The sequence below is a fragment of the Mya arenaria genome, chromosome 12, assembly GCF_026914265.1.
Source record: "Mya arenaria isolate MELC-2E11 chromosome 12, ASM2691426v1".
In the NCBI taxonomy this organism is placed as follows: domain Eukaryota; kingdom Metazoa; phylum Mollusca; class Bivalvia; order Myida; family Myidae; genus Mya; species Mya arenaria.
In genome coordinates, this window is record NC_069133.1 from 27,521,382 (window position 1) to 27,543,833 (window position 22,452).

General features: G+C 35.0%; 2 protein-coding genes across 3 annotated transcripts; one reads left to right on the forward strand and one right to left on the reverse strand.

Annotated features, from left to right (window-relative positions):
- The first annotated feature begins 6,050 nt into the window (after nucleotides 1–6,050).
- On the forward strand, nucleotides 6,051–9,028 carry LOC128212403 (olfactory receptor 151-like). The gene has a single exon (XM_052917851.1). It carries the CDS (start codon nucleotides 6,328–6,330, stop codon nucleotides 7,561–7,563), a length of 1,236 nt encoding a protein of 411 aa, XP_052773811.1. The 5' UTR covers nucleotides 6,051–6,327; the 3' UTR covers nucleotides 7,564–9,028.
- A 7,266-nt stretch (nucleotides 9,029–16,294) lies between these two features.
- On the reverse strand, nucleotides 16,295–17,949 carry LOC128212264 (uncharacterized). Of its 2 annotated transcripts, none has more exons than XR_008257416.1 (3): nucleotides 17,589–17,949; nucleotides 17,034–17,186; nucleotides 16,295–16,404 (listed from the first exon to the last, which is right to left on the reverse strand). XR_008257416.1 is itself a non-coding variant. In XM_052917632.1 (3 exons), exons 1-3 carry the CDS (start codon nucleotides 17,689–17,691, stop codon nucleotides 16,302–16,304), a joined length of 351 nt encoding a protein of 116 aa, XP_052773592.1. In that variant the 5' UTR covers nucleotides 17,692–17,949; the 3' UTR covers nucleotides 16,295–16,301. The 2 variants fall into 2 exon arrangements, 1 of the variants encoding a protein (XP_052773592.1); XM_052917632.1 differs by having other exon boundaries at nucleotides 17,597–17,949.
- Nucleotides 17,950–22,452: the final 4,503 nt, after the last annotated feature.

Genomic DNA, 22,452 nt, shown 5'->3' on the forward strand with positions numbered 1-22,452 from the left:
CCATGATATTGTTTGTCTGAGAACTAAAAAGTCGACGTCGTATTTTGTGATTATCTCTTGACATAATTTGTAATTAAAAATAAACAACAAACAAAAACGGAAATTATGTTTATAAACGGTCATGGGAATCAATTTGAATCAGTTGAGAAACTATTTTATCTGAATAGTTAACACATAAATATCAGTGATGATATTTGCTATACAGTTATTATAACACAACAGAACAGAACAGAACATTTATGTTTGACTTAAGCATTAACAGCTCATTGTCACATTACACAAACATAAAATACAAGTACAGAATTCACATACACACAATCACTCGATACATACGTAATATCTCTGTAATGCGTTTTAATTTTTTTTGTATTATATTCAAAATATTTTAGAAATTACTAAAAAAAGAAAGAAAAAAATAACAACAAAAAACAACGTCAACCAAGTTACCCACATATCAGCGGGTATGATGGTTGATATGAAAGTGAGAATTTAAATAATTATTTTAACACAGAAACTTTGTAAAGGAGCCTTATACAAATAGATCACAGATAAATCATTTGTGAAAAAACAGCAACATAAAAACAAAACAAAAAAACATTTAAAATGGCTATATAAAGACATATATTCAACTCATCTTGTTTTGGATGACAATTCATTAATATAACCATTAGACATGTATCTTTCTTATTACAAGGGCTCGTAAACAAAATATTGTTAGTTTTAGAAGTAGTGATTTATTTTTAGCTTGCAGCAAGAAAAATTAACTTAGCCATACTAGGATTTTCCGAATACTAGTGTATCGGTATATACTTTCTATGAACATTAGCATACACTAGACATTTAAAGACAAAAGAACCACCAGGCAATTAAAATTTATCTATTTCATCATCAACACCTGCATATTTACATTTATCAGGTCGTGGAGGTCTACCATCTTTTTTGAAGACAACAATTTAGTTTTTTCAACATTTACTGGATCAGACACTAGTTTTGGTTCCAACCGGCTCGCTTTGCTTTGAGCGCGCATTAATGATTGTTGCACTAGGTGAATGTCCTAAATAATTATGTCCCACCAAAGACCCACTTATTTGTATGAACTAGTCTATAAGAAGTTTTAAATCATTCTTGCTCAAGCAACAATTCGAAAGCGTCAACTATTTATTTTGATATTGACTGCTATTATTGTTTAAAAATGCACTCTTACACCCAAATAAGATTTACCACAATTAATAATATTGTTTTAATATTCCAAAAGGATGAATAATTGTCGATAAATGTTTCTTATAAAGGATACCGAGTTTAATTAAAAAGAAATGAGCATAAAACACAGTATTTCTACCTTATGAGACTATAGTAGACCGAAGTAAATCTTTAAGCATTCACCAATCATTGAATAGTTTTGCGCTTTATGCTATTAAATACACGGTTACATTCTTGTTATCAGTAATAAAAAGTTCCATTAAATTAAATGCATTATTTAGAAAGCAGTTGACGGTTTATCAGTCAAACTTTATGTTTGTTATACATGTTTATGTATTGCTTTTGAATAAGAGTGTCACTTATCATACCAATGGTATCAGAAATGGTCACGGCCAGTAGACTATTTCTCAGGCGAGTAATCCGAGACCTTCTCTTGGGGAGACCTGAATACATTGAGCTGCATCCAATTGTATAAAACTGGTTCATTCTTTTGTTGGGTCAAAGCTAGCCGAAGTGTTTATACATTAATACGTCAATATTTATCCAAAAGTGGCTATTAACTAATAAATTCCTTTAATAGTGCAAAATCTTACCGAAAGATAACATGTAGAAAAAAAAAATCCTAAACTTAAGTTCTATTCAAATGGCTGACATTCTCTGAATATTTCTGCTGAAGATTTGGAGAATAGATAGGTTTATGAGCTATAAAAACACACACAATGTCATTATGTTGTATTCATAAGAGTCTTAAAGCCTGAGAGTATGGTTATCTTTATTTTAATGGGTGTTTTTCCCCGACAAAATTTCTCAACTGATTTACATGTGGTCGTAAATTGCAAAAATTACATATTTAAAGTCAACTTTATCTCGTGTTTTCAATATTGAAATTCCAGTTTCATGCAATTTATGACGTCATGCAATAGTTTATTGTTAATAATGCAACTTGTATGTGTATGTTTGGGTAATACACCTTTATGATCCGGGTTCTCCCCACGAAATTACACGGCTTTATTGTGATATTGGTAGTAACAAGAGCTGTCGAAGGAAAGTGTTCTCGACTTTACGCCGCTTTGTCTGAGAAATGAATACAAGAAATGATGTGATATGTGCCTGTCAAATGCTATAATAAAAGTCAAATTAAACAGTAAACATGAAATGCTGCAATGCGACGTTAACCAGGTGTTCAATGATTCACAGAGGAACTTCAGCCTACGTTGTGAGATTGAGTTTCAATTTAGCAACAGTGACCTTGATTCTAGTGCCCAAAATGCAATCCCATGGAAATCTTCCATAAACTCTTCCCACATACAGAGTTTGGTCACAATATGGCAACCCTTACTTAGGTTATTCAGTACCAAACGGTTATCCGTTTTAGTAGCAATGACCTTGACATTGACCCTAGGTGCCCAAAAAGCAATCCCATTAAAGGTCTATACAAGCTCTTTATAAAAACCAAGTTTAGTTGCAGTATGTCAACCCTAACTACAAGTATTCAGTACCAACATTTTTTTCTATTTTTAGAAACAGTGACATTGACCTTGACCCAAGGGGCCCCAAACGCAATTCCATGAAAAATCTCCATAAACTCTTCCTATAAACCAAGATTGGTCACTATATGTCAAACCTAACTTAAATCATTCGATATCATAGGTGAGTTTGACCGGACGCAATGTGCCCTAAAACTTTAACCTAAGTTAACCGGACGCCGATTTCTTAAAAACAGTCGAGCTAAAAACGTGTTAAATAAAGACTTCTTTTTATCTTTTTAACTTCTATTAGCTTCGACAAATAGGATGAAATTTATTTAAAGTTAGTTATCAATACAAAAGTAAGCTTTTATTCAAAATCATATTATTCCCTTTTCAGCTTTAAAAAAAGTGTCAAAATATAGAACAACCTTTTTGAGGTGAAAGGGTTCTTTGTATTTGTTTAACTCTGCATCCTTTGGAAACCGGAGGCAATAAATTACCTTATTTTCTGCTGATCTAAATTTAATTGGGATTTTACAAAACAATCATTCTGTTAAATGTGACGCAAAAATTTAACAGCACCTTTCCTAACCAATGTATACATAATTTCATCCAAACACACTTAACATTTTAACCCCACGTTTTATTCAGATCTAGGAATAAATATGGAAATGGCTTATAAGCAAGCAAGATTATGCTCTTTGGTGCCATTATGGACAACTCCGGTTTATGTGACTGGTTTGGAAGCTTCATTCTATTGTGTAAACTAGGTCAACTCAACAACGTTCACCTGTAATTCCAGGGAAGCGCAAATATACTGACTAGGACACATCCCCAACACATGTACAATGCAAAAGTAAAACTTGTTAATTTATTGGTTTGTGAAAAATATATACATGTAAATGTTTATTGATTAGTAAATATTTATCATATAATTACTATAAGCAAATCAAATCATTTTAATGTGCAAACAAACCTGAAGATAACACAAGGCATTTATGTTAGGTAAAATATATATGGGATTCATTTAAGATTTGTTATACTTAATTGATGAATATATAAGCCATATTATTAATTGATGAGTCGTAATAAGTAGTTTGTTACGTTAACATTAAGGATATAAAAGTCATGTTTTTTCCTCGTGATAAGATTTTTGATACTATTTTGTCATGTTAGTAAGACATATATTGAAAATGGTTGTTCCTTCATGTATATCACGGGGTGAAAGCAAAAAGGTTCTATCTCCTTTTTTATTCAATGTCACTTAGAACATTTTCGCATTTACCCCTCCATATGACGGCATAATCAAACAATATTCATGTACCAAGTTCGATGATTTCCAATAACACTATTTTTCATCATTTATATGCAAGTAATATAAGTCGCTCACTTCATACTCTATATGTAATGTTAATATGTTTATATGTAAATGTAACACAAAAAACTTTAAAGTTTACGTGAAATAAAATATGTTCTGTTCTGTTCTGAAAACTTGTGGACAACTGTTTCAAAACTGTGTACAAGTCTTCATGCTTAAATAAATAAATAAAATACTAACACAATAATTATGCTTTTCCCAGTTAGAAACTATTGTTCATAATTTGAGTGTTGTAAGAGCTGATCGAATCCATCACCTCTTTGAAGAGAAGAGGACACAAATCTGGTGATCAGCCCCTTATCAGAATTTTACAGACATGTTTGGTCAAAAGCAATATATGAGAACTCACTTATTTGACAACTATTTACATTTCGCTACCTTTAAAATAATAAAAAAAATATTTCGTGCTTAACATTAGCAAATATCTAAATATTGTGATTTGGGGCGCGAGAGTCCTATTTGTTTGTTCTTACTAATTAACTTATATAGGAAGTACTTATGTGAGAGTTAAAGGTTGTGAGTATGTACTATTAATTTTGTGTAAGAGCAAACTATCAGCCTTTGAATTTTTCAGTGGTCTGCACTTTCTTGTGTAAACTCCCTACTAAATGGACCAGCCACTCCTTATATCTATCGTTTCACATGCTTTTAATCAATTACTGCTGACTGCTGATTCACTGAAATGAATGTATTTGAAAATGAGAAACACCGCCTACTCATTACACAAAGTAAATGTTGACCATTAATTTGTGTTAATTCGCCATGAAACGCATCTGCTCTGGGTCTTCGAAAACGTTCGCTGAGAACAAGATCCAATACAAAACCAATACGTATTACTGCTCTTCAAAGTCGGTAAGATTATGAGGATTTCAGAATTGTTTAACGACTTCAATCGATCTAATAATGAAGTTTGCCAGTGAAGCATGAGTTACTTGTCTGCCTTCACGAACGTTTTCAAAAGGCCTTCACTTTGTATTTTAAACGCACATTTGGCAAACGGACTTGCCACGAATGCTGTTACATTTCTGACATTTGTGGATTTATTAATTTGAAAGTAAAGGTAAGATTTATTTTGTTCAACTTTTTTTTAAGTCAATGTTATATTTCAATTGTTTTTTGGTGGAAAAAAATGTTGATTTTGTGGTACATATTGCAGTGTCATTCTTGGTGTTATTTAAGCAGTGGAATTTATATATTCTTAAGCCTGCATCATCAATCTATTTACATTTTAAAACAAACAGCTGGTCATTCTTATGGGAAAAACCCTTTGGTAATTTCTGTCGAGAATCACTGTACAGATAATTTTGTTTGTTTGAACATTTTATGACCATGAAAATTATATTAATATATTATATACTATAGGTTTCAAACAGCTTCAGCGTTCTGAAATAGAAATCACATTACAAAATCAATTGCATCTACCACATTGTGCTCTTGATTGATTTGTTTTATTTGGCAATTTTTACTGAATATTTTTCTTAAACAATATATCTAATTTAACATATTTTAACAATGTTATTTTGTATCACGATCTCGTTATTCATTAAGCTAGTTAAGGCTGACTGAAATATATTAAAAAAAGATCTTTAATTTCGACAACACTGTACGGTTCGAAGTTAACCTTCTCTGCATGTTCGTGTGTTTGTCGTCCATATACGAGTTACATATGACATTAAAAGTATAAATGCGTGGAACATTGTCACGAAGCCTAAATAGGATGATATTACTGTGTATATTGTGTTTCTAATTAAAGAAGGGGGGTTGGGGGGGGGGGGGCATCATTTTAATCTCAGTGGTGTAGAGTGTTTGTGTATAATGATCAGTATGTATGGATATATTTTTGTTTCAGAAACTCATAACAAGACATACTTTCTCACAGAAACTCCGTTCGAAGCGGATTTCCTGATGGTAATGTCAAAGTTTGATTGTGCCGTGCATACGATGGTACGCTTTTTGTCAAAAGCATCATCATATCTCGAAAATTGGCATCAACAACTGTGCATTCTAAACAAAACAACAGACAGTCTATTTGGCGAGAGTCTTTGTTGCTGACAGCAGTCTGTATATCTCTGTAATAACGGTCCAGATTACAGGCAAATACCAGACGTCAAGTTCAATTTAATGTTAATAGTCAAATAGCTGTGGTCGGATAGAGGAGGAACATATCAGACACTTATGATAGGTGCAGTTAGCTGTTCGTCGCCTATTGGAACATAACTAGCAGTTCAAGATTATTTAAGTGTGCTCAATTTCTAACTGTTTAACATTTCATCGGACGCAATGTACAGTAACATAAATCTTTGCTTAGCATCAATAGCAAACACAACTAACGTCAGTGAAAAGTTGTGTTGGGGTTTGAATGGAACTTTTGACGTTAATATGAATTTTGGAAATACTATTAACAGAAATAACACGTCGCAAAATTTATTGGACGAATTGAACGCTCGAGACGCAGCAATGCTTTTACCATTAACTGTAGTCCTCGGTGTGTTTGGAATAGTAGGATTAGTTGGGAATATATTTGTGTTCATTGTATATGGTTGTGGCAAAAAATTTAAGGACAGGAAATTCAGGTATTTTGTATTATCCTTGGCGTGTATAGACTTTCTGACTTGCTTAACATTAATACCAGCCGAAATTCTTAAGCACCGGAATTATTTCAATTTCACGGACCGTTACTTTTGCAAGATGAAATGTTTCATGAACGTATTCGCGGCCGCCGGAGCCTCTTACTGCTTGACGTTGGTGGCCTTTGACAGGTACATATTAACCTGTCGTCCCGTGTTATGTAACAAGGTGCCTAAGGTTTCACATGACTGGGCATGGCGTCTGTGTTTAATAATGTTACTGATGGCTGTTCTAACATCAATTCCGGCGGCGGTGCTTTGTGGAATAACATCGGATGTTATTATTGACGTACGCGGCAACGTTGCCGCTGATATATACGCTTGTGAAATTGAACCGTATTATGAAGACGCAATAGCACGTTATGTTTACAGGATAAGCCTATGTGTCATACAGATTCTTGTAAGCCTGGTGATGATAGTCCTTTACGCGAAAATAGGCCACACGGTATCACAAGCCATGCACATCCGTGAAGACAGGAACCCACAGATTATCCAGATGTACGACTACCGCGCACACGTTGGACCTAGGCCCAGAGCTGATAGACACCAGCTTGCAGCGCCAATATACGCACCGCACAATGATGACTACCACCACAATCATCATCAGCATCACCACATTCCGACCAATATTAAGTTGCTTTTTATTGTAACTATTGTGTTTATCGGGACTTATTTATTGTATATGTCGCTGTCGTGGATTGATCAGAAACACTTGTCACAGAAACAGTTCTTGGTATTTTCAATGTTCTATAGGAGTTACTTTATTCACAGTATCATAAACCCAATACTCTATCTTAAAATGGATAAACATTTTAGGGAACGATGTATGAGTTTTATGAAGACACTTTTCTGTGTCGATACATTTAGAACATTACGCCACAGATATTAAAATGAACGTACATGTTTTCCGTTTTATCGTTATCCAAGGTTTAAATTATGAACCCTTATACGTTGATATTCATCAGCCTTTGCTAATATTCATCATTCAGATTTATTTTCATGTTTAGCGCACAAAGGTATTACTGTCTTTTTTGTTAAAATTGAAAGCTGTCTATGGAAACCTTGTCGCGCGACTCAGCAGCAGCCATGGCCTAACACAAAGCTTCAGCTGTTTAAAAGGAACGCTCGAAGATGGCATTTATAGTCCTTTTTTCCTTGTATATAAATGACCTATGCAAACATTTAAGAGATCACTGTAACGCAGGCTTCTCTGTTTCAAATAAAATACCTGACATACTAACGCTAATGTTCGCTGATGACCTTGTTAGGGAAACATTGTTTAAATTTCGGTTTGGCTTCGTATGGGTAAGTCAGGAAGTTGGCAATGTAAAGACATGTATAGAAATGATCTCTGTCGCCTCAGATAGTTCAAAACACGATTGGTTTAGAAATATTAACGTATCTTCTAAATGTGTCAGAACTATACATATTTTAAATATCCCTCCTCGATGTTGAATACCATCTTCTTTTTACGCAAAAGCTTTGCAAAATTCAAATGTTTTAGTCACAAATCTATTAAAAGTCGATAAACAATCTCTCATATAAGGTTTCACATTTCAAAGATGGCAATGAATGTGCCGATAAGTTGCATGTAACGCCAATGGAACATAAGCCGATAAGTTGCATGTAGCATCAATAGAACATGTACTGCATAAGTTGCACAGTATCAATGGAATATTTGTCGATACGTTGCATGTAACGCCAATGAAACATGTGCCGATAAGTTGCATGTAGCGTCAATTGAACATGTGCCGATAAGTTGCATGTAGCGTCAATGGAGTATGTGCCGAAAAGTTGCATGTAGCGTCAATGGAGCATGTGTCGACAAGTTGCATGTAGCGTCAATGGAGCATGTGCCGACAAGTTGCATGTAGCGTCAATGGAGCATGTGCCGACAAGTTGCATGTAGCGTCAATGGAGCATGTGCCGACAAGTTGCATGTAGCGTCAATGGCACATGTGCCGAGAAGTTGCATATAGCGTCAATGGAACATGTGCCGAGAAGTTGCATGTAGCGTCAATGGAACATGTGTCGAGAAGTTGCATGTAGCGTCAATGGAACATGTTCCGAGAAGTTGCATGTAGCGTCAATGGAACATGTGCCGAGAAGTTGCATGTAGCGTCAATGGAACATGTGCCGAGAGGTTGCATGTAGCGTCAATGGAACATGTGCCAAGAAGTTGCATGTAGCGGCAATGGAACATGTGCCGATAAGTTGCATAGCGGCATAGCTATTGTCTAGTCGTTGCAAATCATGTTTGTATCCCATGTATTTGTTTTAAGAAAACATGTTTGTTCTGAGTACATCGACAGTAAAGCTGATATTAAATTGTCTCCTAGTAACTTTTTCTTATACAGTAATGAACCCCATCCCATAGATTCTGAACGATATTATTCCTTAGTTGACTGTTGTTGTCATACACTCGAATTAGCGTGAGCTGTTAATAGAACATGTTGAGTGTTAAAACTAAGATTCGAAAAGCTTGTACCTTTCAGCAAATGTTGATTTTGCTCAAATATCGTCTTTGAAGACCACCATTTTTATTAGCGTTAATATCGCTAATGGTCGCTTATGTACGGCTTTTTGTTGTTGCGTTATTGGTGGATTTACATAATTACGTGATTTTATCACTATATTGTCAAAATATCCACACTTTTGTAAACGTCTTGGTGGCATAGAGATGAAGGCTTCAGTTTTCTTTTTTTCTTTACTTTACCGGAGTAGGTCTGCACCCAACTTTAACCAAAGTACTTTTAAATACTATTATTGTATGATTATCAGCAATATCGATACCATAGAGTAAAAAAAAGATAAGATGAGTGTTTTCAGATTCATTTTTGTGAAAACTAAATTTTTGTCCAAGCTCATGAGCGAGTACCTTTAAACCCCATATAAGGTTTCGCAAAATTAAAAAGGAATTGGAATGCGAATTATTCGTTTATCGATAATATGTTCAAGTGAGTGAATACCAACTGCTATAATCGCTACAGTAGTAGATGCTATATATTTAGTAAGATTGCAATTACGTACTACTGAAAAATTGGGATTGTGGCCATTAAAAAAGACGACTTAAAATGTCTCATATAAGGTTTCGCATTTCATAGATGACAACGAATTAATACCCATTCGTCTATTGATGTCATTTCCAAATGAGTTAATTCCAACAGCGCTAAGCGTTTCATTAGTAGGTGTTATTTATAGTGTTAAATTGTAATTACGGAATAATCAGGATTGAATCCATTAACGGATTTAATTTATTTAGTGACACTATAATTCAAAACCAATACATTCAACTGTATAACAAATATCAGTATTGATTGATACACCCTCAACTAACTACTAAATAATGCACTTATGGAAAATATTAATTACTATTAAAATTATTAACAGTGTATTTAATAGCCGACAAGGCAAGAATATTGAGTGATTGGTGAGTGCTAACAGATTTACTATGGTCTTATAAGGTAGCAGTACCATGTTTTCTGCACATTCCTTTTCAATAAAACTCGGTATCCTTCATAAGCATCTTTGTTTTTGACATTTGTTTATATTTTTAGTTGATTTAAACAATCGTTTTTAATGTGTTAAATCTTATTTAGGAGTAATATTGCCTTTTTATAGCCTTTCAGGCTGAAGAAAAAGGTTTTCATAGTGTTCACTGACTTCCTTTGATATTTAATAATCGTGACATCGATTGCAAGGTCTGACTACTTATTTCATATCAATGTTACCGATTAACAAATGGCGTTTTCTTTGTTTCCTATTATCAATATGATCACTTGGCACTTTGTGGTATTGTAAATGAATAATATCAACTTATTAAGGTTATGAGGTAATGAAGGCCATTTTCAGAATTTGTTTTAATAATACCACCGTGTCATTGGTAAATATTGAACATTCGGAAATATATTTCATTTTTAAAGTCCCTGTTGTAATCGTCAACGTCAATGTATAGTATGTAGAAAATAGAGGTGCTGCATTGGCCGTGTCAAGTTCATTGCCATTACTTTTACCAGCCGAACGGTGTTACCAGATAATTGAACGCAACAAGAGTATTTTTCAAAAGCATGTTGTAAGAAATGAAATGTATATACTAACCTCAGTTACGACTGAGAGATCCATGCAGGTTTTTTGGCGTCAAAAACAGATTCTTGAGTCATTTTTCATTGCAAAATACCATGAAGTATAAACGATGTCATACGAAAACTAACCTGCAAACTGCCAAGGGAAAAATGTCGTTACATCGCGCCATCGACGTAAGATATATATCTATAAAAACATTTCTTAACAAATTAAAAAGTGCTGAATATTTTACAGACTGTATAGCTTTAAAATGTCAAGCCAAAACGTCCTTGCAATTTTGATCATCCTTTTGGTGAGGGAATCTTATTTTCATCATTCAATCGTATATCTTAAATGTATTTGAATTTTTATTCATCACAGAACTTTAATCTCCTTACTTATTTCCTAAAAGACATGCCTTTAACCATAATAAAAATCCAGGGAATCCTTTAACACCAATTCTAAAGATATTTAAGCGTCGGTAAACCCGTGACAATTCCATGTTAGTGGAGCTATGCCTCAATCTTGGTATAAGGTTGTAAGCGTTTTTAACTTTTAAATAATATATTTTCGAGCACTTCTGGCGTTAACTGTTCATAGTTGCCACAATGGTAGTTGCTAGAGTGTATGTGAGTCTGTCCAAGTATCCATTCGATAACGCGTTGTAACACGAGTTCCTGGTAAAGGAATTTTCCCATGCAAGACGTACTGGACGATAGATATCGCGGTTCATTTGAGTTTCGTCTTCCATAAATCCTTTGATTAATGATAATTTTTCTAGATATCTACAGAATATTTCGTTTTATATGTATGCGATGTTATTTTTTCGCTTGTTATTATTAAACTGCATGTCTTATCATTTTAAAATCACTTAAACGATATTCTTTTATGAGAAAACACCGTGGTTTATTTGAGCATTTCCTTTCATTTAATCCTTTGATTAGTGTACAGCTCCTTGAACAATGGACCGTCTCATTTGCGACATATGTTTTCAAATATTGTTGTTTATAAGCTTACGGGAGATACTGCACGACATCTAGTGGTATGATAGCCCTGTTACTCTGGCGCCAAACGGGTAAAGGTTTCTGTGTTTTCCACAAAAGAGGTGTTTTTTCTGTTGCTTCGGTGAGTATACGAAGTCTGTAAGTTCGAGTTCATATTGGTATTGTACGTTGACAATGTTGAACATTACTTCTGTTTTATCACATGTCGGTGTCCTGCTTCATGTCATCTAACCACAGTATAAGCGAAGCTCGCAAATCGTAACGGTGTATGTTGTTTGTTTTTTAGTAAGAAAGATAGAAGTAAGGAAAACATGTTCTAAAGTGTGAAGGGAATTCATACAAAAACTCCGCATCGAAACGTTGATCGGTCCATAATAGTCCTAGAACGATGTGAACAAACCGCAAGTTTTTTGGTTCAAAATTCATTGACTAGACCGGTCCACTTGCATCACAAATGTAATTGTTATTACTTTCAAGGCGAGCTATTGTGATCGCCGTATGCTCGGTGTCCAGCATCCGTCGTTCGGCGCCAGACGTTACAAATATTCGTGTCTGAAACCATAACTCACTTACACTTGATGTTTGGTATACGGGCTCATGTAGTGGCGGTTTTCCAAGATTGTTCAAATTATGTCCCGGTGTCAAAGCTGGCCCCATCCCGGGGCCCAGGGTTTTGTATAAACTTATAAAGTAAACACTTTGGAAATATTTTTTCCTGAAACCGCAATGCGCAGACCCATGATATTTGTTATGTAGCCCCATGCATGGACCCATTGCAAAAAAATGTTAAAATAATGTCATAGGGTTAAAGCTGGCCCTGCATTTGGGGGCAGGATTATCTATGGACTTATATAGTAAACTGTTAAAATCTCCCTTGAAACCACAAGTACAAGACCCTTTATATTTGGTACGTTGCCGCATGTAGGGGTTAGTTACTCCCTACATCCATAGAAACCAATTACTTCATGAGCAACCAATGACCTCCTAATGAACCAATGACATCATAACCAGCCACCTACTTACTTAGCAATCTATGAAGTCCTTGCCAACCATTGACTTACTTCGCGACTATTTACTTCTTTAGCAGATATGACCTCTCTAGTAACAATTGACTTTCTTTGCAACCAATTTTTTTCTTAAGCAACTATATACAGCCTTAACAACCAATTACTTCCTTGGCAACCGATAACTAACACAGCAACCAATAACTTTCTTAACAACTAATGGCAACCTAAGGAACCAGTGAATACCTCAACAATCAGATAATTCCCGAGCAGCCGTGTACTTTCTTAGAAACCAATGATCGTCTTAGTAACCAATGACTTTTTAAGCATCCGATGACTTTCTTAGCAACCAATGATTACTTCAGCTACTACCTTCATTGACAGCAACCAATGACTTTATTTTCTATCAATAACTTACTTTGCAACCATTAGGTACATAAACACCAATAACTTGGAAACCACTCACTACCTTTGTCATCAATGCCTTCCTTAGTCCACTGTGACTTTCTAAGCAATCAAAGACTTTCTTCGCAACCATTTGCTATCTTAGCAACAAGATACTTCCCTAGCATTCACTTACTTCTCAAGTAATAAATGATTTCATAAGCAAACAATGTATTTCAAAGAAATCAATTACTTCCTGAGCAATCATTTACTTCTTAACAACTCCCTACATCCATAGCAACCAATTTATTTCACGCTTTTCGATGAAATATGCAGTTTTATCAGTGAAATAACAACAGTGAAAATATCAATTTGATATTTACACTTCAAAATAAGGAGTGAAAATATCAATTTCAGAACTACTTTTAAAATCCATTTTAGTGACTTCCCCTTGATTAAAACAGACCACTTCACTTTTGAAACAGAAAATGTTTGCAAATAAAATATTTGGACAACGGTTAAAATAAAAGTTGTTTTGTTTTTTGGAACATGGACGCACTTATAAAACTTCATTGATAACTGTTCATAAAATCTTTGCTCTAAAAAACGAGCGAATAATAAACTTTAAAAAAATATCAGAGAACTCTTTCTCATCAAATCGGAAATAGAAAATTGACAGCTATACTTTTGCATGAGGGGCGTCCCACAGGTAGTGGCGTAAATAAAACCCTTTTCAAAAAAGGGGGTAATTAAAAAAAAAAACTCGGAAAATAAGCATAAAAGAAACAGAAAATTTGTTTATTTCAGTGTAAGATTGTATTTTATTCCACTCGTGATCATAGAAAAACTATTTTTTTTATGACACTCGTGAAATAAAATAAACTGAAATAAACAAATATCCTCCTTAGCAATCGATGACTTCCTTACCAAATACCTTCATCCGTAGCAACTAAGGTCTTCTATAGAGGCTGATGGCTTCCTTAGGAACGAATGTAGTTCTTAGCAACAAATGATTACGTTAGCAAATACATTCAACCAAAGCAACCAATGACTTCATTTTCAACCAATGATTCCATAACAACCATTCACCGTCTTCCACTTTCTTTCTGAGCAACTACCTCCATTTAGAAACCAATGACCTTTTAGCAACCATTAACATTCATAGCAACGGTCGGTTTCCATTGCTCTCACATTTTATATGATTGTGTCCCTCAGAAATACAAATACAATTAGCTGACAACGTCTTGACTTCCCTAGAAATGATATAGATTTCTCTTTACAAGGACGGACCCCCTTCTACCTACACTTGCATTCATTGACATTCAGTCTAACAATACGAGCAAGCTTTTCCCACTGTCGACAATGTACTTAAAGGCCTAGTTTAAGCCTTCTATAAGTGATCCCCCAAAAAACAACGACAAAAAAACTTGTATTTGTACACAACCTCTGTTTATTGATCTTAATCTAATTGCCTAATTGTCTTATCTGATCTCCTATCTGAGTATCCTGCTGTGCAGTTTGGGATGGTTTATAATAGAAATGGACCCTAAATGGCCTTGAGCCAATACTCGAATACACAGGAAATTGGTCCCTACTGTGACACCAGTGCAATAAGCAGGAATTGCACAGCAGGGGATTATCATGCCAAACATTCCTTAAATTAGGCCTTAAAACCTATTGCTGTAATTGACTCCCAGTCCAATAAGACAACCCGCCTTTCCAACTGTGGACGATGTACTTGAAACGTATTGCTGTAATTGACTCCCAGTCCAATAAAACATACCGCCTTTCCTACTGTCGACGATGTACTTGAAACGTATCGCTGTAATTGACCTTACGACAGCGGCTTCTAAGCCACGCCCCCTGATATCAAGGGAGCGAACTCTGTCTATGTCCGTCAAACAAACGAAGAAGTTATGGCGTCTCGCGTCGTTTCGCTTTCCGATATTCCTGACAAATTATCATAAATGTGACATTACAATGCGAAAAAAATATAAGTCAAAGGAATTTGTAACTGGCTGCTACATCGGAAGGCTCGATATATCTTTAGAAAATGACGATATCTAACATTTACGGGGTGAAATCTATCCAAGTCAGAGAAAATCGGATATCCGCCATGTTGTCAATATTGACATCGATACAAAGGAAAAGCGTGTGTGTGACGCATACTGTAAATGCAAACAAGGGTAAGTTTAACTTTTAATAACACCGGTCCTTCTTACAGTATTGTTGAAACAAAGATTAAATCATCGCACAATATGAGTAAATCATAAACGGCCCGAATGGGGAACCCGGAAGTGACATTAAATAACAGTTACATGCCAGCTATACAGTATAACCTTGTATTCTATAGTATGAGCAGAAATGGTTTATTGGGGTTATGCATAAAAAGTTTCAGTTCTAAGCGATTGAACACTCTCCCTTATGAATAATAATGTAATAGTTGACAAGTGACAATCGTTGGTGATACCAATCTGTAACTTTTGCATTGCTCAGACATTCACATGCTTTGATTTTTGTTCTTACAGAAATTGTGGAACATGTTCACACACTGGCTGTAGAAGTAGACCTGGGAGAAAAAATGCCCCCGGTGTGCCCCCGGTGTGGGGCTCGAACTCACAACCACCAGAACACTAGCCCGGCACTCTAACCAACTAAGCTGACCGGGCAGCTGGTTCTAACCCACACACACTACCCTCCCCCCATTTACCGGTTAAGGCTGGTGGAGGGTCTCCTGCTATTTACCGTTGACACCATTAAAGTATTCTGATTGATGGAGATAAGGAAGTCCCCTTATTATTGTCTTCAACAAGCCTACCGCAACAGGGGACCTAGCATAAGACCGGAAACCGCCCCCCCCACACACACACGATATTTGCCAGTCCAGGCAATGTCAACCGCAAGAGAAAACCAGTGATGACAAGTTTTACAAATAATCGGTAGGACCTATTTTAATGCTTTTTATTACATTTAGTTTTACTTTGCTGTACAAAAGTAATGGACTATTTGTCCAGAGAAAAACAACAACCACAAAACATTAGCTATTATCTTGTCAATATTTCATTATGGTATACATGTAGAAAGCAAACATCAAAGGCAGTAGCATTTACAGCTAGTATTCAAATATTTAACAATACATGTAACTGATTTATTTTAATATTGGCATCTTTTATTTATTTCAGGAAAGTGTGGTCTTTTGAAGAGAGTTCTTGATGTTCAGCATGTTGTTTTGATGGATTCTTGGAAGGATGTACCTCTATGATGTTAGCTTCAGTTCTGGAATATAACACCAGTTGTTGCATATTTAATATCAGATTTATTAAATACATTGTTGTTTTGCAAACATTACTTAAACTTTGATATTTCTTTGGTATTTATGTATGATATTGTTGGTGAATATCTCTTTATTGCAATGGCAAATATATTTTAAAATATATAGCATTAGCAGAAGTTATTTTTCACTGTTAAAGCTGCACTTTCACAGATTGATCACTTTGACAACTTACACAGGATTCGATTGCATTTATCATATTTTGGCTCGGAGAAGTTTGCTTTGTGATTTATATATTAGGTCTTAATTTAAAGAATGCCAAAATAAGCCGATTCTGAGACAAAAAGTGTCAAACTAGAATTCTGTGAGAGTGCAACTTTAAGAATACTGTTTATCGAGTGTGCATGTGATCCGGACTCTGAACATTGGATGAACTATCATTAAATATTGTAGATTTACGTAAATGGCCCAAAATATAAGAATAACAATGAAAATATATACATGTTTGACTTGTTCTTTATTCATAATAAGTCTAAGTCTTTACAGCACATGTTTGGCAGAATCAAGTTCTTATGAACATAATAATTGATTTAAATGTACAATGAAATAAATTGTTTTATACAGAAAAAAATACCTTAACGATTCAGACCGATCTGTTCTCGTTTTGTTTTGGTGGCTCAAATATTTATCTGAGTTTTGGAGGAGGCCTAGCTGGTGTGAGCTGGTCAAATACAGTAGCTGCTTGAGGGTCAGGGTTTTCTTGATTGGATTTCCCGTCGACAAAGTGCTGATATGAAAATAAGAAATCTATGAAATGTGTCGGAATGACAGCTACAAAAGCCATTGTTTACATAGGAACCATACGAGCAGATGAGATTCGGAAGCATGCGATGGTTCGGACAAAAATTTAGTTGTACGATATTTCCTGATTTACTTTGAAAGCAAAGCAGTTTATAAAAACTACATAACGGTATCAACAAAAATACCTCTATCTTGAATGAAATCAATCGTGTCCATGTTGAACCTGATATTAAATGGCCATTAATGCCGATTTGACAACACAACCCAAAACATAAATGTACGATGTTTATAGTTTAAAAATAGTAACACTTATTTAGGTCATGCACGGACAATTTCAGTATTAAATTTTGAGTGGATTGAAATAAGTAGTTTTGTTCAAAAAAAATACTTTTGTACAGACGTATAGATGTTTCGCCTTTGAACGATCTTTCAAAATTTCCAAGTTCAGCTGTTGATGAGGTCTTCCACAGAGTCTGATTCAGCACTTGCATTTTTCTAAATAACTCGCTGGTTTCGAATACGGAACGAATTGGAAGCCATCTTTAGTCGGCCTGGCTACCTTGTATCCGAATTACAAGTGCCATGACAACACCTTTTTACCATAATACTTAAAAAGGCGAGGAATTGCCAGCGCATGTATATGACGGACTCTGGTCAGTTTGACGGACAAAATGGCGGATAGCAACACGGCTTATCAGTCCTACATTCTGATTGGCTGATAGGACCTGTCAATCAAATCCTGTCGTAAGGTCAATTGACTCCCAGTCCAAAAAAACAAGCCGCCTTTCCCACTGTCGATAATGTACTTGAAACGTATTGCTGTAATTGACTCCCAGTCCAAAACAACAACCCGCCTTTCCAACTGTCGACGATGTACTTGAAACGCATAGCTGTAATTGACTCCCAGTCCAATAAAACGACCCGCCTTCCCGTTGTCGACAATTTATTTGATCTCCAAGAAACGAACCCGGCCGAGGAATTAAGTGATTTATTAATTGCACTCGCATTTTTGGCGTCGTATATAATTGTATAATATATACTCATGGATTAAGGCACAACCTGGATTATTTATAAAGAGAGAGGAATAAAAAATAAACATCACAAATAATAACGGTAAAAAAACCCAAAGTCTGGTCTTAAAGTAAGGGTAGGGGGGGAAACGGCAAACAAACAAGTTTATTAAGACTTATAAAACTTTATGTCATTATGCCATTGTCGGCGCTGAAAGAAAACTCCTGTATCTCCTGCGTATCTTAATAAATGAAACCAGAGCTGTAGATGTGCCTAAGAATGATAGATGGTATGATATTGAGACCCAATTACCAGACAGACGTAAACCGTGTAATATGTTTGATCTAAAAGTAATGTAGTTCTTGCTAATTACCTCACGCAAACAACTCATTTAGGTATTTAGGCATTTAATTCCAGACAACTGTATTTATACGTATATTATATACCACACCGTTGTCAACTGGTCACGTTACCTTAAAATAAACATGTCCGTTTTAACATTTTCGGTCTCGCCGCGATTTTTGTATTATTATATAGACAGTAATGTTTTATAAAAAGAATGAAAAAAAGGGAAAAAAAGTTCTTCTTGCCCCTTGCCTCCAGTTTTGGCTAACACTAGTATTTTTATTAACCGGGAAACACATACGTTATCAAATTATGGAGTTCGAAATGCAGGGGAGTATTCAAAAAGAATCGGTTCACTTTTTTTTTTCTCTAGAGAGTTTTGAAAATAAGCTCAATTCAAAACTAATGTTTTATGTTCACATACGCGTTTTCAAATATATCTGGATAGATAGAAACATCCCTCGGTAGCACACTATACATCCAAATGAGACATTTTTTTGTAAATAATGATCAGTTTAACATTGTCAACGACCCTTGAAGAATATTCTGATTTTAAGCATCAAAAGTAATGTAGTTACATTCCTTGATTCGTTACATCGTTCTTCAAATTCCGCCAAGTTATAATTTTGGCCAAGGATTGCATCATTAAAGCCTTATTACTAGATAGCAAGGCCAAATTGTTTTGAGGCGCTTCTCAAACATTATATAAGACTTTAAAGCTGCATTCTAACAATTTGCCTGTTTTAACAACTTTTTTGTCTTGAAAAGTACAATGATATTACCAGTGTCAAGGAAACTAAATGTTTGGTTCTCAAACCATTTTGTTTTCGAACCCAAAATATATAAACTATGATATGTTTTTTTATATACGGTGCTAATATTATTTTGAACATTCTGAATAGCATTAAAATTTATTACGTTTTCATATATCTTTTTATGGCGATATAAAGACATGTTTTCTTCTGAGAGGGGCTAGACACTGGATGGTACAAAACTCGGCAAACAAGTATTTCCTCAAAACAAAGCTAAAATTGTCAATGCGAGCTCTGTAGGAAAACCGATAATACATGCATACGCATATTATGGTTTCCAAGTTTAAATCATACCTGTTTTTGAGTACAGATAAATATACCGATGCTATTATTAAACTTACTAGGATTTACGTGGTAGACAACCCTAGTAAATTTCGAATTGGAAAAATGCACACAAACTGCTAAAATGCATGTGTCGAAAGCAATAAGATACATCTGAAGGTTCGATTCAATCCGTTGTACACAACGCTGTCAATTTTATGTTAGTTTTTCTACAGTTTTCTTTCTTTCTTTCAAATGTATTATCTGGTATCTAGCCCCTTTAAGTAAAGCAAGGAAAGTGAATTCTATGCAGCAAATGTATAATGATGATGATGTGTATGTAATGCAATGCTTAGAAGAAACAAAGGATATTTAATGGGATTGTATTTAAATTTATGGTACAAACGTAAGAGGCTATCAAATATTTGTCATTATAAACTTTTCGTTCATGCTTTACGATAAAATATGGGGTTTAAACAGTGAAATAACAACAGTGAAAATATCAATTTGATATTTTCACTGCAAAATAAGGAGTGAAAATATCACATGTCAGAATTACTTTTAAATTCCTTTGTAGTTACTTGCCTTAATCAAAACAGAACACTGGACTTTGAACCAGTAAATGTTGTCAAACAAATGTTTAAAATTTAAAGAAATGTTTTATAAATTGAAATAAATATATATTTGGAAATTAACAACTTACCGTTTATTACCGGTAATCACGTTTTTTAAACATTTTTCTGATCTTTGAAGCCGAATGTTCGAACATTTGCTTCCATAGAATCATAGCAAACAAATTACAGACAAAAACAACTGTTCGAACATAAACATAATTTTACATCAGCGTTCAAATGTATTTTGAACTGTTGGTAGTACGTAAAATGAGCTTCCTGGAAAATTCACACAACAATTTACAGATAATCCGATATTTCTTACCCCACCCATACCTCTAAATTTGTCAACAAACTAGCGTGGCATTCACTCTTTATCTGGAAAACAAACCTGTTTTCAAGCGAAACAGAGTGGTCTCTGACAGTAAGATGACTGAATATTAATATACTATGAAACACATGCAGTCTTAAACTAAGAAGAATGTTTAAAATCCAATGAGTATCCGCATTTGTTTTGCTAACACATTTGACCTTCCAAATTGTCATTCATTTAATAGCGGCGTAGTAATTTGGTTATGTATTCATGCCCAACTTAAAATAAAAGTGTTTTCATTATTTTTTGGAGCATATGTGCACTTATAAAACTTCATTGTTTACTGTTCATAAAAGCTTTGCACTAAAAAACGAGCGAATAATAAGCTATAAGAATGAATAGCAGAGAACTATTTCTCAGCAAACCGAAAATAGAAAACTTCACAGCTATAATTTTGCATGAGGGGCGCCCCACGGGTAGCGGCGTTAAAACCACCCTTTTCAAAAAGGGGGTAATTCAGAAATAAATAAAAAAATCTACCACTAGTGAAAATATGTTTTTCTATGACACTCGTGAAATAAAATACGATTTTACACTGAAATAAACAAATATCCTCTATATATTTATGCCTGTTTGTTCTCGGAAAATAATACAATTCAAACCGGGATAGTGGAGAGAGAGAGAGAGAGAGAGAGAGAGAGAGAGAGAGAGAGAGAGAGAGAGAGAGAGAGGTAAATCCTACAAAAAATAATCATTATAGTTTAATACCCGATATATGCTTAGGAATTAAGATTCGGTGCAGAGTATCTATTAAAATATAACGGCTGTGTGCTGTGATAAATCAAAACTTACATCGCTCGTCAAGCAGCACGCAAGGAATTAGGCGGAGTTATTAAACAATCTTGAAGCCAAAACCTTTTAACGCAAAACAAAATATATGTACAAAATACTATTAATAAACACCACTTATCACGTTTAACCTTATATGGAATTGATTTTGACGGTTCTTGCAATAATGAAGCCAGCGATGCGAAACAGCAGCATCACGACGTTTCCCTTTACCGACCCTGTTTGTCCTGCAACAGTGGAATTGGGGCAAAACCAGTGCGTGCGTCCGTGCGCGTTATTAAACTTCGAGTGTCACAACTTCGAGGGAAACATCTTCGGACTGCATGTGGTATTATTTGGGTTATGTTACAGTTTGATTTAACAAAAATAAAGGAAAATCAGAAAAGTGGTTTTCGCTTGATACCTAGGATGTAGACAAAAACATTTTTGTATAGTAATCTTGGTGATACGTTCCTATAAGATGGGGGGATGTTAGAGTCTAGGTCTGTGGCCAAATATAGAAAAACAGTTTCCACACTATAACATACTGATCAGGATGATGAAATCCTGTATGGCAAGCTCATGGAGAGACGAATTTCTTCCGATCAAATGAGAGTTGATGAAGTGACGGTTAACGTCGCTGTCACAATTATTTTTTAGAAAAACGTTATGGGTGGGGTGGGGGGGGGGGGGGGGGGTAATGATATGTACAATGAAATGATAGATCTTAGCTCGTGTGAGGACGTACCATGGGATTGTATGTGGTGTTGGACTAATCCAGATGAAGGTCGTTGTACCTACAAACAGAAAAATGTTTGAATGGCCTTTTTTATGTCAAGCCTTTTGTTAGGGGGTCTTTTGATTTCGTTGCAACATGTACATTCAGTGCTCACACAGCCAAGTACTCTTTTTCTGATTGCATAAGGGGTTGGTACAAACAACGTTATGGTGAAGGTTGCTGTATCAGAAGCTATCAAACATCTGATAATCAAATTGAAAACCTGCTTTTTATGCATTGCTAATCTATTTTAACCTTGCACACACCTCTTCATTTTATCCGTTATTACATTT

Bases quoted from the DNA above. Each gene is read 5' to 3' on its own strand.
- LOC128212403 (XM_052917851.1), top strand. From the start codon at position 6,328: ATGTACAGTAACATAAATCTTTGCTTAGCATCAATAGCAAACACAACT.
- LOC128212264 (XM_052917632.1), bottom strand. From the start codon at position 17,691: ATGCAAGTGCTGAATCAGACTCTGTGGAAGACCTCATCAACAGCTGAA. The intron at 17,187-17,596 runs GTACAAAAGTAT...TTTTCATATCAG, and splicing joins GGCGAAACATCTATACGTCT to CACTTTGTCGACGGGAAATC. The intron at 16,405-17,033 runs GTATTTTTTTCT...GTTATATTCCAG, and splicing joins GATCGGTCTGAATCGTTAAG to AACTGAAGCTAACATCATAG.